The sequence below is a fragment of the Amblyomma maculatum genome, chromosome 1, assembly GCF_055883805.1.
Source record: "Amblyomma maculatum isolate TAMU_Amacu chromosome 1, ASM5588380v1, whole genome shotgun sequence".
Classification (NCBI taxonomy): domain Eukaryota; kingdom Metazoa; phylum Arthropoda; class Arachnida; order Ixodida; family Ixodidae; genus Amblyomma; species Amblyomma maculatum.
This window is the reverse complement of record NC_139344.1, coordinates 94,673,960-94,689,412: the sequence shown is the minus strand read 5'-3', so window position 1 is coordinate 94,689,412 and position 15,453 is coordinate 94,673,960. Positions and strand designations below refer to the sequence as shown.

Sequence of the window (15,453 nt, the reverse complement as noted above, 5' to 3'; positions counted from 1 at the left end):
CCAGATGTGTGCAGTGTACTCTTGTATTCTTTATCACGGTTTTACCAGAGTTCAGCTTTAATTTTGAACTGAAATAAAAAGTTGCAGTTTCACTTGATAATAGATTTTAGGAATTTGAAATTTTATTTTCGACCATATCTTCACCCATCTTGTATATTTTTTCGCACATTAATTTTTAGTGTACAGTTAACATCTTATGTATAGATTGAAGGGTTAAATTTTGGGTAAAAACAAATTGCTGGATTGTCAACGCCCTGTACACCGGGTGCTTTTTTTAAGTGTTTCCAGATCATCTTTTTAAACACTACAAGAGACACGTCGGTGCGGTCTGTGCAGGTGTATTATACAGCAAAGCGGACTAAATGATTAACTAAAGTTAAGTAATCAACTTTTGTACATTTAACGTTAAGGGACAACATTATATTAAGAATTTGAAGGTCACCAGAATAAAAGTTGAGTCCCATCTTTGAATTTTCTTTATTGGCAATGCAGCTCGAAATTATTTAGCATCAAATGTATGCATTAATTAGCTCGAGCTTCCTGCAATGCACATTTTTAAAATGCTGTTGTTTGCGTTTCTAATACAGCAAATACGAAAATTATTTTTTCTATTTTATGCCATAGAAGCAGCTAACGTGATTTCCGTGCCATTACTACAGCTAGCGACTCCAATTTAAAAAATGTGCTTGTGAAAAGCCAACTTTAAAAGCTAAAAAAAAAAATGTGTATTTTTGACGTATATTTCGAAATGCTTTGCTGACAAAGAGGATTTAAAAACTGCACTCAACTCTTATGTTGACAGCCTTAAAATTCTTGAAGAAATGGAGCACTGCACTCTAAGCATCCAATTTTTACGCATTATAGGCAGTATAGTATTTTACCTTCGTGTGGTATCTGCTAAAACCTGTCGCAGCCCACACGCACCTCACAAACAGGCGGCATGCAGCAAATGCAAATGAATTTCACATTTACGCCGATTCCCTAATGGCTGTTTTTGTTTCAGCAAGGCAGAAGAGGAAATTAGCATCATATCAGGCGAGCTGGAGCTTCGAGAAAGCGCTGTTTTTTTTTGTTTTTTTTTTAACCACCATTGCTGGCATAGCATTCCAGTTCTGCTATAACAAACACCAACCAGTCACGCAGAATTTTGTGGCTGGTTGGTGTTGCTTATTATTTTTGCACGTGAAGGCAAAAATAAATATTGCATACTGCAAGGCTTTTGTTAACACATGGCATATTATTGGCTGTGCAAGTTAAATGGGAGAACTCGCAACCGCAATATTTTTGCATAGAAAGGTACTATGCACTCACCCGAGCCATTCGCTAAACTCATAGACACTGTGCTTGGACCTGCCATCAGGACATGTGCAGTACAGTCTTGCCATGATGCTGAAGTTGACTTGGGACGATTTTACGAGCAGCCAGATGTCAAAACTTCAAAGAAATGTAAACTTGCAAGATGCTGCATTTATCCGTGGCTGCCTCGTTTGGCAGTCCAGAGCCATTGTTTCGCTGTTGCACCAACAGATGGAGCTACAGCGCTTTCAAAATTAGTCACTGATACTGGTAAAGTACCGCAAGTGTCAGAGCCGCACTACTGTGGCTGCAGCCGCCATATTTATTCCAGCATAGCCGTCGTGCACTTATCCGCGCATGTTTTTCGCAGCTTCGGAACCTGAGGAGCGCTTTGAATGGAACGAGTGAATTTCTTCAAAATTTTGGGGCTGACGTTAAAGAAGCCATGCTATATTGTACGAAGTAAAATGCAGAAATCAGTTTCTGTACAAACAAAATGGATTGTGAAATGAAAGAGTGTAATGAAGGAATTGACTAACTGCACCAAGGTGGGAGTGAAAGGAAAGTGAGAGGTGCTGGTTTAGAGGGTACAGAATAATTTTGACCATCTGGGGATCTTTAACGTGCGCTAACATTGCACAGCGTATGGGCGCCGTAGTGTTTCGTCTACATCAGAACACTTACTGCGGTTGGGTTTGAATCCGGATGCATAAACGTGGCCGTAGTTCAGCAGCTGAAACCGAAACTACATGAAAAAAAATTTAGTTATTAATTATTTAGCTGCCATAGGTGAATTCCACATTGTACATCATGGACACTCGCACTGGTGCACTATTCTAGAATAGGATACAAAAAAATGGCAGTTAACTATGGGCCTTGGTATGTGCTGTGTACTTTTGTACTAGTCTGCTAAACAGTGAACGAAAGCAGTTTTTAAAATTTGACCACACCAAAGGGGTATTGAAATTCTGCTTGTGATCAAATCTGATGCTTAGCTCTTTATTTATAGGTAACCAGAAAAGTTTTAGCAGTGGACTACTGTCTATCACAGTGGGGTTGTTCGTGGCGGTTGCTGCAGACTTTTATAGTATCTAAGGATAAAGATGAAAACATGCTTCCCAAATTTTGGTGTCTCTACAACTTTAAAAAGTAATGCGGTAGTATAGGGGCATGCATGAATCATGCACATCTTTCTGAGTGCTCTATGACAGCGGTCTCGAACTCGTATTGCTATGCGGTCCACATTCAGAAAATGTCGTCTCTTGGAGATCAGGACAGAAAATAACAAAAATATGAATAGAATCAAAATAATGATCAAATCAAAAATGATAGGTAACAGCAAAATAAAGATCAACCAAAACGTCCTGTTCTGGGACTGCACCACCCTCTCCCCTAGTCTTCGTGGAAAAAAAAAAAGCTATGCGTTCTCGCTTAATTCTGCTTAAACACTGGACGGTCACCACTTCAGGATGGCTTGGAGAAAGCTATTGAAAGGGTTTATTATTTATTTATTTATAGATACTGCGACCTGGTACAGATCGCAGTATCTATAAATAAATAAATAATGACAGGGTTGATAAATACCGCAGTCACTTATCAAGAGAAAAAAATGCAGGGTTTGAGATGAGAGGGTAGATTGTCGGTGCCTTGCTTTTGAAGACAGTTGACGTCCGTCCGAAATTTGCACCGACTGAGGGGTCAGTTAATGCCTTTTCATTTGCTCAAAGAATGAACTGTCTGGGGACGTGGCATTTTAGTTTATTTTATTTCGAAAATGAGTGTGTTGGTAATGCTGACTCGTGAAGCTGGCATATGCTTTCAAAGTAAGGGATGAAATTTTTGGAATCAGCCCGCCCAAGGACCGTGTGTTTGGAACCCCTGCTCTACGACCTTTCTTTGAATTCATTTGATGATTACACTAATTCTACACATTAATCCACGCTTTAATCATTCCGAAAATTTTCAGTGGTTCTACACATTCGGTGGGTCAACTCAAATTTTGGTGGTGGCAGGGAACTGCCAAATTTTGTAGGTCCACCTACTTCTTGATGGGCCCTTGGTTCATTATGGATCAGCTTTGAAATTTCTGGTGTGGGCCATCTGCCAAATTCTGTGGTCCACCCAGAGTTTTAGAGGAGTGGTAAACTTAAATTGAGGTTTTGAGCGCTGGTTGAGGTGGTGTTCTCTCCGCAGTGGGTTCCTCTTCTGTATTCCCCGACAGCCTTTTGTGGTTCTGCAGCCAAGTCTAGGCAGGAGAGGGAAGGAGCTGGGCCAGTAGTGTGTGGCCTACCTCAGCAGCAAGGCCTCCCACTGCAATTGGGTAGAGGGCTACAAACTCTCTGATGTCTTGATTACGGATGGCGTGTCTTGTCTACCTTTTGGGGCCCACAGAGAGAACAGACGAGGCTGAACTCATCTGGAAACCATTTGGAATAAATGTAAGGATGAAATAAAATGTCCGTTTGGAGCTGCCGCCAAATAACTGACGCTTTTATCCAACTATAGAGATCTATAGGGTTCTGGAAGATTTGTCTGTTTGTTAAATTGCGTTTTTTGTAGAATGTCATTGCTCCTTGGCAGACCGGAGCTTGAGGTAGCGCATATCTTGATTGTCTTGTGCTGCCCAGACGGCTGCCCAAATATCAAGGCTGTCGCGTGCTCAGCACCGGTGAATCGGCGCGATGAGAGCCGCGCCGAGGCAGACGCGCGCATTGACAGACTGGGAGAGCGAAAAAACGGGGAAGGGAACGGCTTCCTCGCCGCTTGGCTTGCGAAGGTTGGCCGCGTGACGTCACGCTCCCTCCTAGTTTTTCCTTCCTCCATGGCTTGTAACGACAACCCCTAGCGATTTCCACCACCACCTGTCGTTGCCGCTGGTGCACAGTCACACCGCACGGGGCTCAGCGACAGAAGCGCATTTTCAGCGTTACTCTGTTACCGCTGTCATATCGTCGTTCGGTCAAGGGGAGTGCAATCACGCTAATCACGCTGTACCCCGTTTTTAACACGAAACAGCATCAAGTACGATAAAACACTTAATGAAATTTCTTGTAACGCATCGCACTTTAAAGGGTCACAGCGCAGCGGTGCGCCACTACACTGCGATGCCGACTTGCATTGCAAGCAGTGTGGAAGCTACGGAGCCGAAACGCACCAGCTAATTCCGCGCAAGACTTTAGTGCCTCCAGCAATTTCGCAGGTGATGTTCTGGAATGTTATACCATTACGGAACTAGTAACCTTATTACTGTATCAGGCCTAAACCACAGTACTAGCCAGTACAGCGGGAGTTTAATACGCAACGTTCATGTCGATGGCTGCTTTTTTTCCGCCCATTTCGATTTCTGCGCGCGTTCGCAATGCGCGTCTATTTTTGACAGATTGATTTATAGGAAGGGAAAGGCGCGCAGTGCTGTCTCACTTGTTTTCTGCGGACACGCCTCAACCGCGCGCCGTAAGGAAAGGGAGGGAGCTGGGAGTGAAAGTGGAAAGAGAGAAAGAGGAGCCGTAGTGAAGGAAGGCAGAGGAGTACGCAACACAACTGGCCAGGCAGGGATGGCAGCAGTTCAGTAACTCACTGAACGGCACGCTCAGCACGGCCAACACGTGGCGCATACGGCCCTCATGGACCCAACCAAGACAAAAACAGAAAGTGGCAAGGCAATTCAGAAATTGGTCCACCAGTACGACGGAAGAGACGAAGAACTGCTAGAAGCAGTCCGCATCAAATGCTATGGAAAGGACAACCCCCAGGGCTACGACGGGGAGTACCAAGGGGCGGACAATCCTGCAATGGACAGGCCGATCACGAGAGAGGAAGTCCAGGCGGCGATAAGAGCGACAACACGAAATACAGCAGCCGGCGCAGACAAGATCAAGAACGCCTTGATTCGCAACCTCAGCGACGAGGCAATCGACCAGCTCACGGTGTACCTCAACATGCTGTGGGCAGAGGGGATGGTCCCGAAGGAGTGGAAGCACGCTGTCGTGGTTATGATACCCAAGCCCGGCAAGAAGCTTCAGATGGAGAACCTGAGACCCATTTCCCTCACGTCGTGCCTTGGCAAATTGTACGAGAGAATCGTCACCAGGCGAATCCAACAATATCTAGAGGCCGAGGAGCAGTACCCGCACAGCATGTTCGGCTTCCGGGCGAACCTGTCAACGCAAGACGTCCTACTGCAGATCAAGGAAGAAATCATAGACACGGCACCCAGAACTGGCGAAAACATTATCATGGCCCTGGACATCAAAGGGGCCTTCGACAATGTTAGCCACGAAGCCATCATGGAAGGCCTAAACAACGCCAATTGCGGAAGGAGGACCCACGACTACGTAAGATCCTTCCTATCAGAACGCACAGCGACAGTGGGGTTGGGAGACCTGCGAAGCGACACCTTCACCACCCCACGAAAGGGCACGCCGCAAGGACAGCAAGGATCCATAATCTCACCAGTGCTCTTCAACATTGCGATGATCGGACTGGCCAGAAAACTCAGCAAGATCGATGGCATCCAGCACGCAATGTACGCCGACGACATTACGTTCTGGACGAATCGAGGCTCACTAGGACAAAAGCAAGAGGGACTGCAGGAAGCAGCAACATGTGTAGAAGAGTACGTGAGAGAAAGGGGCCTAGCCTGTGCCACGAAGAAGTCGGAACTTCTTAGGGTAGGGTCCAACCCCACCAAGGTGGACCTGACAGTAAGGTTAGAAGGCCAAAATATACCGGAAAGGGACATGATACGCATCCTAGGCATGTGGATCCAAGGAAGCAGAAGATATGTACCCACACAATCAGTCTACTCAAGACGTCAACAGAACAAGTAAGCCGCATGATAAAGAGGGTATCGCAGAACAGAAGCGGGATGAAGGAAAGCGACACGATCAAGCTCGTCAAAAGCCTGATAGTCAGCAGAGTCACGTACTCGTTGCCATACCACCGCATGACCAAGAAAGACAAAGAACAGACGGAGGCGCTGCTAAGAATAGCGTACAAGATGGCACTCCACCTACCAAAAAACACATCAAATGAAAAGCTGCTACAAATGGGCCTAAACAACACATTCGAAGAACTAACGGACGCCCAGCTAAGTGCGCCAATAGTCAGGCTCCAACAGACAGTCACCGGCCGCAAGCTCCTAGAGAGATTAGGACACGACGTAGAAGGGATCGTAGATAGAACAGCCACCATTCCAGACGAGGTCAGCCCCCTGCCGAGAAACATGGATCCCAACCTCCACGCCACTAGAAGGCAGGCCAGGGCAGACTATGTGCAGCGGAACCTAGCCACAATGGAAAATACGGTATACACAGACGCGGCCCTATACCCATGGGACCGCAGGACCAGAAAGTTCAGAGTCGCGGCAGCAGTGGTAGACCACATGGGGGAACCAATCAGCAGTGCGACGTTAAGAAACTGTACTGCTGAGGCTGCCGTAGCTCTAGCAGAAGGTTACCGTAGGAACAAGTCTCTCATAATCCTATCAGACTCCAAAGCAGCATGCAGGAACTACACACGGGGCAAAATAAGCAAGGAAGCGCTGAGCATCCTCCTCGAAGCAAGGCTTCCAAATAAGACCTTAAGACACAGGATTTTCTGGATACCGGCACACACCGGGATAGAGGGTAACTCGAGGGTAGACAGCCTAGTTCGCGAGATCACGAACCGAGCAGGGCAGTCAGAAGCCCTGGAGGACCCCATAACGGTGGAACCAACGTATACAGAAATACTAAACTGCCACAGAGGGCGGAGATTCAAATACCCACCACCCCACACATCATTAACACAGCACGAGGCGGTCTGCTGGCGGAGACTGCAGGCAGGGACATTCCACAATCTATACATACTACATAAGATGTTCCCTACACAATACAGGAACATATGTCCGTGGTGCGGGGCAACCCCCACACTATACCACATCACATGGGAATGCGAACGAAACAGAGCCTTCCACAAACTAAATAACCCGAGTGCGGAACAATGGGAGGGTCTGCTGACCAGCAGCGAGCTCACGACCCAAAGGGCACTGGTGCGGCACGTCTGCGAAGCAGCAATGACTCAGCGGTGCCCTGGAATAGGGGCGCCGACCTTGTGAGGAGGCCGAAGATATGAAGACATCGGCCCGCCGCTAAAACCAGAAACTTTTTTAGAGCAATAAATGTTTTCTCTCTCTCTCTTAACGTGCGCTGACATCGCACAGCACACGGACGCCTCCTCGTTTCGCCTCCATCGAAACGCAGCCGCCGAGGTCGGGTTCGAACCCGGGTACTCCGGCACAGTGGTCGGGCGTCTTACCACTGCACCACCCCGGCGGGGCTCTATTTTTGACAGCGTACGTCGTGCGCGGTGCCGAAACCGCAGCCGAGAGGCCACCACCACCACCACTCGGAACTACATGGCGTAGTAACACAGTTAGGAAAGCCCCGCTCCCGTAGCTTTGGTTCCATTGCAAAAAAAAAAAAAAAAAAAAAAAAAAAAGGCCACAGCCTTTTTTTTTTACTACCCTTCGAAACTTTTACTCAATTGTCTCAATGTGCTCATATGTACGGATCAGACGAAGTGACAAGTCTGTAGGTAGGTTCTTCGCCCAAACCGGACTAGGACGCAAAAAAAAAAAAAAAAAAAAACCGGAACGGAAGTTGAGCACCTCGATCAAAGCCTCCTGCGATTGGCTGCCTCGCGAGCTGCTTCCGGGCGATACGCTAACTTATTTAAAAACCTAGAAACTGAGCGAGGATGTCGCTGCGAATTGTCATTGTTTTGATTTTCTTATGTAATTGAATTGTCATCATTATAATGACATTATTTCCCTCACAGCTCATTTCCGGTCATGAAATGTTATCAAGTGATGACGTTAGATCCGGCGATACATTTTGTGCCATTTCGCGGCTTTTTCACGGACACATTTAGCAGTGCCTAGAATTTGGTTTAGAGGAAGGGGAAGGTGCAGTATCTCACTCTTTCTGAGCGGTCACCGGACCCGCGCCATAAGGGAAATAATAATTCGTTCACAGTATAGGAAAGGCGCAGTATTTGTCACTTGTTTCTGTGGACACCTGAACCGCGCCGTAGAGGAGGAAGGAAGGTGGGAATGAAAGTGGAGAGGGGTGCTGTAGTGGAGGGCTGCGGAGTAATTTCGACCACTAACGTGTACTGGCACAGCACACGCAACGCCTCTGCGTTTCGATGGAGGCGAAGCGCAGCCGCCGGCGGTCGGGATCGAACCCAGGAACTCTTATCAAAGTGTAGTATTAGGGAAAGGCGCCGAAGCTGAAACTGGGGTATGGTGGACACTTACGACTAATCTTTGGTTGGTTGGTTTTGATTTGTGGGCTTATTTTCCCGAAGCGACTCAGGCTATGAGAGACGCCTTACACAGGGAAGGAAAGGCGCACGTCGGACTTGTTTTCGCGCACACAGTTCTGGCTTCAGTTTTTGCAGGCACATATTTTGGCCTCAGATTTTGGTGACACAGCTGGCGTCCGTGGGCTGTGCGATGTCAGTGCACACTGTGCGATGTCAGTGCTCCCTGGGTGTTGTTGCTGTTGTGGCTGTAGGAATAAGGAAAAGAAAATGCACGGGCCTGCAAATGGGTCTGTAGCTGAGCCACCTCCGCTGGCTGTAGGAAGAAGGAAAAGAAAATACACGGGCCTGCTCCTGGCTCTGTAGCTTAGCAACCTCCGTTACCTCGTGCAGACAGAAGAGAAAATAGAGAAGAAAGAAAAGGAAGAGGGAAAGAAAGACGCGCGTCGCAACAACAGCCGTCGTCCACCACAGAAGCGGTGTCGGGTGCAATGACGGCCTACAACAGATAAAAATTCGGTGGCAGGCTAGCCCCCGCCGCAAGCGGCGGTGACCTACTTGTCCCTGCACCGTCAGCGCCCCACCTCCGCTGCCTCGTGCGGACAGAAGAGAAAATAGAGAAGAAAGAAAAAGAAGAGGGAGAGAAAGACGCGCGCCGCAACAACAGCCCTCGTCCACCACCGAAGCAGTGGCGGGTGCAATGACGGCCTACAACGGGTAACATTCGGTGGCTGGCCAGCCCCCGCCGCAAGCGACATTGACCTACCGTCTCAGCCCTGTAGGGCCAGGAACTGCCCGCTCCCCAGGTGTTCGAAAAGATTGTGCAGGTGTTCGAAATTACAGGCTTCTCTTTCCACTTTCACTCCGACATTTACTCCGTGCCTTTAGAGCGCGGTTGAGGTGTCCATAGGAAAAGTGTGACAGATACTATGCATTTCCTTCTCTGCAACCGCGATTTAATTTAATGGGTGAGACCGGAAGTGACGCGAGGCAATAGCAACGCAGAAAACCCGATTTTCCGGTCTGACCAGGTTGCATGAATTCAGGAGTTTGACTGCCGTCATCATGGCCGACAGACCACTAGATGAGAGGCTTGCTCGAGAAAATGAATTCTTACGCAAGGTTATAATGTCGGATTCTTTGAAAAGACGCGACCATGTCTCGGATAAAGTGCGTTCCTCCAAGAAACAGGAGGAATCCGCGCGGCGTGCGAGGGCATCGAAAGGTATGCGGTCTTCATTTCTTTGAGCTCGCAAATTCTCATAGTTCCATTAGTTCTAGTTGTAGAACAAAAAACAAACACACACACACACACACAAAAAAAAAAACGAACTATAGCACATTGGTACTTAAGTGAACACTTTCGCTGCAATATAACCGAAGTGTCATCGTCGCTAGTTTCACGAGCCTCGACTACAAGGAAGAAGAAAAAAGGCTTAATTTGCTCAACTGCATTTGAGCGAGTGCAAACGTAAGCTTTGAATAAGCCTAGTTTGGTTTAGCTGCTTAACCTGGGCAAGAAATGAAATTTAAATGCCCGAGCTCAGAAACACAGGCCAGCATGATGTAATTTTTTTTTTTTTTTTTTTCAGCTTTAACTTGTAACCAAGCATGCTGACAGCTACGAACCGCTACGAACTCGAGTTAATGGTCAAAACTATTTTTGCTGTTTGCCCACACCAACTTAGACGCAAGCGGAATCTATTTTGTTTCACGCAGCGAATATTAATCGAAACGAAATGGCATATTAGGGATTGTAATTAACATATGTCCGTTTTTGTTGTTTTTTTTTGTGTTTTTTTTATGTGTGTGTGTGTGAATTCTCGGCAGTCGACAGCTGTTGTGCGCATGCGTGATGATGTTAACTTCCGGTTCTCCTCTGCCTCGTCTGCTCTTCCACCGTCTCCAACGTCTTTTCTGGAGGAGGCGTTGTCTGTGTAAGAATTTTGCCAAACAAGAAAAATTATAAGCCAAATACGGATTCGAACCACCCTCTCGCGTCCAAAAGCAGATCACTGATTGATTGCGCTACAGAATTCATTGGAAAGGCGGACGTTAATTATTCTCTTTTTCATTGTAACAAATTCTCTTCCATTTCGCGCGCGCGCCATGGGCACGGGCCATGGGGCCATGGGCCGTGATCACGAGGAAAGCTCGCGCACTTGCGAATATTTGGTTTCGGGCACCGAGAGCTGCGGCAGTGGTTATTGAGCGCTGTGGATTCTTCCCGTGTTCTTCCCTCTTCGCGGCCACGTCAAGGCCACATCGCATTGCCAAGGTAACAAATATATAAATGTGAATACGGAAATTGACTAGTAAACGGGGTTGTCTGTTTAAAAGCATCATTTAATTGCAAGGATATTTTTAAGTAGAAGGCATTTGTAAATATCGCTGAATATGTGAATAGGATACCGGCGCCACTATTTTTATGTGCCGCGCAAGCAGCGCAAGCCTTTGCTTAGCATCGGGCTTTGAGAACAAAATGGCAGCTTTCGGTATATTTACTATGTGTGTCTGTGTGGTTTGATCGCAGATATACACAGAGATATGTCCGGCTTTACGGAAACGGCATTGGAGCGGAAGCTGGCCGAGTTAAATAACTCGCAGCAAAGCATCCAGACGTTATCGCTGTGGCTAATTCATCACCGGAAGCATCACAAGACGATAGTACATGTCTGGCTGCGGGAACTCAAAAAAGGTAGACGGCTTTTTGAGATAGTGCATGTTGTGCTGCTTGTGTTGGTGTCCACTACATCTCGTGATGATTGTTAAGGATTGTGTGGATTTTTGGCAAGTGCTTGGGCACCTCTTGTACTGTGTATTATTGTCGATACGCGTGCATCATTCGTTCATAATTCGTTGTTTACTAGCTACCACTACTACTACTAGTCACCACTTCGAGTAACAAGAAAATGCCTCTTAAAAATGTATGATCGGTGGGCCGTGTGCTGTTTTCGTTTTATGGTCCCTTCTGCTAATGCTGGAGCGTTGTAACACCTTTGCGAGTTCCTTAGCGAAGCGTGCTGGTGGGGAGGACACGTTAGTGACCCTCAGTTTCGCGTGCCTATGTGTGGAGGATGGCAAAGCTTGTGACCAGTCTTAAGTTTCCCAGACTTTCTAGTGCTCGTCGGTATACCATAGTTGATGCTGCGGTATATGGGCAGCCTCCACTTCATACTTCAAATATATCAATCGGCCTTGGAAGGATTGTCGTGGACTTCGCCTGAAATAAAGTCATGACTTTATGTCTGCACGATTCGTCCCATTAGTGAGGTCCGTTACGTAAAAGCCTGTCACAGTGCAGAACTAAGCATCTAATTATCATCCGACCCACCGCCAGGCAGCTGTTCTCATCTTTAATTAAGAAGCCGCACGCAGCCAACCTTAGGTTGAACTGAGGATACTTAAATTTGTGGTGCTTGTTTGACCAGCTGAGTAATGTGTTGTGTCATTATCAGGTTGGTTTACTACATTTATTTACATCGTATTCTGCTAACATAATAAACTTTGGAGAAATGACCATTACTCTTCAAAGTATGCCTAGTATTAGGACAGTAAAACCACAAATCTCTATTTACTGCCTAAATAGCTAAATAATCGTGAATGTCTCACTCCTGTTCTTGTTGAAAATTGGGATTCATATTTAGCACCTTGATGACTGTGCATTACTCTGCTGAAGAGTAAACAAAATGTGTTGATGCTTGATTATACCGAGCCAGCCAGAGTCTTCAAAATCCTTTAGCTGAAAGCTTTAGGTAACAAGAACAGTTTTCATAGCAGACTACTTTGTCACGGAAGAATTTTATGTCCGGACTGCAGACTGCAGACTTGAGTTTTATTCGACTAAGACTAGCACAAATTTTACTGAGCACTCTGTGCATATTCTCTGATGTGAACTGGCTGCAGAGACAGCTGCAGCCAGTTCATATCTTGCTGCACAACTGGCTGCAGCTATGTCTGCAGCTGTTGCATAACAGACTGGAACGTGTTACCAGAAGATGTAGTTTGCCACAAAACTGTGGATTTGTTTTGTTTTGTGCCTCCCGCTGTAGTGCCCTAGTGGCGCTGTGTCCATATACGAATAAAGAAAAATATTATATGAACTCGTCATAAAGCTTGTCTTAGTGCAGTATCCTTGAAGCTGATAATGGAATTGTGTAACAATAGTTAGATGCAATTAAAAAAATAAGAACTGCGCATGCCTCTCAAAAAAGGCCCTTCTGCCATGGTGTCGACCGATTTTAATGATGCCATGGGTAATTCGATTAATATGTGGTGAACCCTCTTGCATTTGCCACATCCTGTATTGCCATACTAGCAAGTCTAAGGGGATTATCTATGACCTCATGAGAATCGTTTGACGTCGTTGGCTTAGAGGGGAAGGGTTCCTTTGAGGGGCTAAGGCCGCTTTTTTTTTACTTGTGTCTGACTAGACAAACATAATGCTAGGGCTTTTCTGAACTTTGTGTAAACCTTGACTTTAGCTTTTGAATTAGCCACGAAAACTTGCCTTTGACACCAGTAACAAATTTCAATTCTGACCAAGATTTGTGCAGTAACAGTTTAGTTAATTGCAAATAATATTTCTTTTGCCTCTATTTTCTTTTAATTTCACTGCTAAGCATTCTTTTGCAAATGGATAGTCTGCCTTATGAGGTAACATTGAAATTGTGAACGTTGCTGAGTTGAGTTACTGCACATTCCACTGCTTCTTGAAACTGTTTATCATCTACTATGCAATTGGAGTTTGAGTTTGACACAAAAGTATGTCCCAGTGTAATGTGTATTCCAGCATTGTTTTGCTACATTTTTCTCTTGGCTTCAATGCACTGGATTGTCTATAGATGGAAAAAAGGACTTGCAGTTGTGTACATGCATATTGTACTTTGGCATTTTCAGTCCAACATTTTGTCTCAACTGGAGAAAGGTTACCAAACTCCTAGGTTTGTGCATAATTGCACATTTATACAAATCTGTCTTTTGTTACTGAGGAAGTGGGTACAATACATTATCATGTGATGTTTTTTGGCGCTGATGCTATAAATGTGGTATTGAAAATGCATGATTGCAATGTATGGTGTTGCATTCCATTTGGACTAAAAAAATTTAAAATTAATGCCAGTTTAACAATTAAGCAGGACATGTGATATTCTCTTTTTTCCTTAAATAAATTCATATTGTCTTGTGATGCGCACTGCCAGAGAGGATGTTCACATGGGGCCTAAATTTTAACTGTTCTTCGTTGCAAGTTGCCTTTATCGTTAGGAGCTGTTGCAGCAGTGAAGTGGCTGCTTCATTTGGCATCTGAGCACAGGTTAGTGGGTTTGATTCTAGTCACTGCAGCTGAACTTGGGTGAAGGTGAAGTGCAGAAATGGCTGCCTACTGAAATTTTGGTGTGCAGTGAAGAACATGCAGTTTAAATTAATTCAGACCTCTCCACTACTGTGTGTGAAAGTGTGATGCTGGCTGTAACTGATGACTAAGGGCTGTTTTCCAGCTTTGTGATACAGAGAAGTTTGAGCCATGGATCAATGCAAGCAGTTCCTGAGATGAAATGCAGTGATAGCAGATCACAAATCTAATGTGGAAGCTGAGAGGTGTTGAACTTGTGTTGAACTAATCTTTTTTTTTTTTTTTTTTTTTTTTCACCATATTAGTCTTTCTACTCGTTCTGGTTCTGTCTGACCAAAGAACAAACTGGGGTGCCTTAGTGTCTCAGGCGTTTGTCTGCTAATTCCCGTAGTTGTGGTCCTGAACCTGGCTGTGGCAGTTGCATTTCAGTGGAGGCAAAGTACAAAACTGTGTACTGTGCCATGGCAGTACATGTTAAAGAATCACAGGTGGCCTTGTGCAGCGTACTGTGTGTAGAAGTGGTTTGGACAGGAAGCTATGCACATACACGGCTGTGTATATACAGATTATTTTTATGTTAAGTAACTATTGCAGTGGCGCTCTAGGTGAAATGAAGTGGCGTCCATGTGCTGTGTGACATCAGTGCAAGTTAAAAGATCCCCAGGTGGTCAAAATTACTCTATAGCCCTCCACTATGGCACCACTTTCACTGCCACTTCCCTCCCTTCCCTTATGGCGCAGTTCAGGTGCCCAGAATAAAAAGTGTAACAGATACTGTGCCTTTCCCTTCCTGTAAACCAATTATTGCTCATACACAGATAATTTTTTTGGACAGAGTCTGAACAGAGCAAGCAGTGCAACCCTGTTTACCTTTCATATTTTGTAAATAGTGTAATAAGCTCTCCCCAGTAATTTCTCGCTGTTGCTTCACTCTGTACTCTCACTTAATTCTATTCCTCTCTCTTTTATTTTTGTCAGCCACACCTCAGGTGCTTAGAATAGTAGATAGCAATTGCTGTGGTCAGCAGCATGCTTTTCTTCCTTTTTTGTTAGATTTTTTAAATAACAGCCAGAGATTTAGCACAGTGTAGTCCGCATTCCACTACCATGATCCGCTTACCAAGGGGCTCACCTATGCCTTAGCAATGGCAGGTATATACCCCTTGAGGCCAATTATGCATGCACATATATAGCTCCCTACGGAAGCAGATTGCACTATGTTAAAACTCTCATATTTCCAAAGGCTACTTTTTAATTTCGAGTATTGGCTGGGTGGCCTTGTTATGAATGAATTGTTGCCACATGGCAGGATATGTTTCGAACGTAATAAATGCATTATTTTCTGTAAGCAAGGTTTTGGAGGAAAATGAAGCACATAGCCATAATTAATTCAATAAATTATAAATGCAATCAAGCAAGTGCCATTAAGTTTGTATTGTGGTATTGCCATTAAGGGAGTAATGACTATTTTTTGTATGTATCAATGTTGAAGTGGTTTG

At 45.4% G+C, this 15,453-nt stretch overlaps 1 protein-coding gene across 6 annotated transcripts in view; it reads left to right on the top strand.

Moving 5' to 3' along the window:
• Positions 1-9,654: 9,654 nt before the first annotated feature.
• LOC146203228 (regulation of nuclear pre-mRNA domain-containing protein 1B) overlaps positions 9,655-15,453 on the top strand; it is a 53,747-nt gene continuing 47,948 nt past the window's right edge. For 3 of the 6 annotated variants that reach the window (XM_084588586.1, XM_084588584.1, XM_084588585.1), the window contains exons 1-2: positions 9,656-9,826; positions 11,135-11,299. In XM_084588586.1, coding sequence (XP_084444712.1) covers positions 9,667-9,826; positions 11,135-11,299 — 325 coding nt within the window. In that variant the 5' untranslated portion in view covers positions 9,656-9,666. Of the gene's footprint in view, positions 9,827-10,441; positions 10,880-11,134; positions 11,300-15,453 lie in introns of those variants that run through there. The other 3 variants (XM_084588583.1, XM_084588587.1, XM_084588588.1) reach the window with 3 other exon arrangements.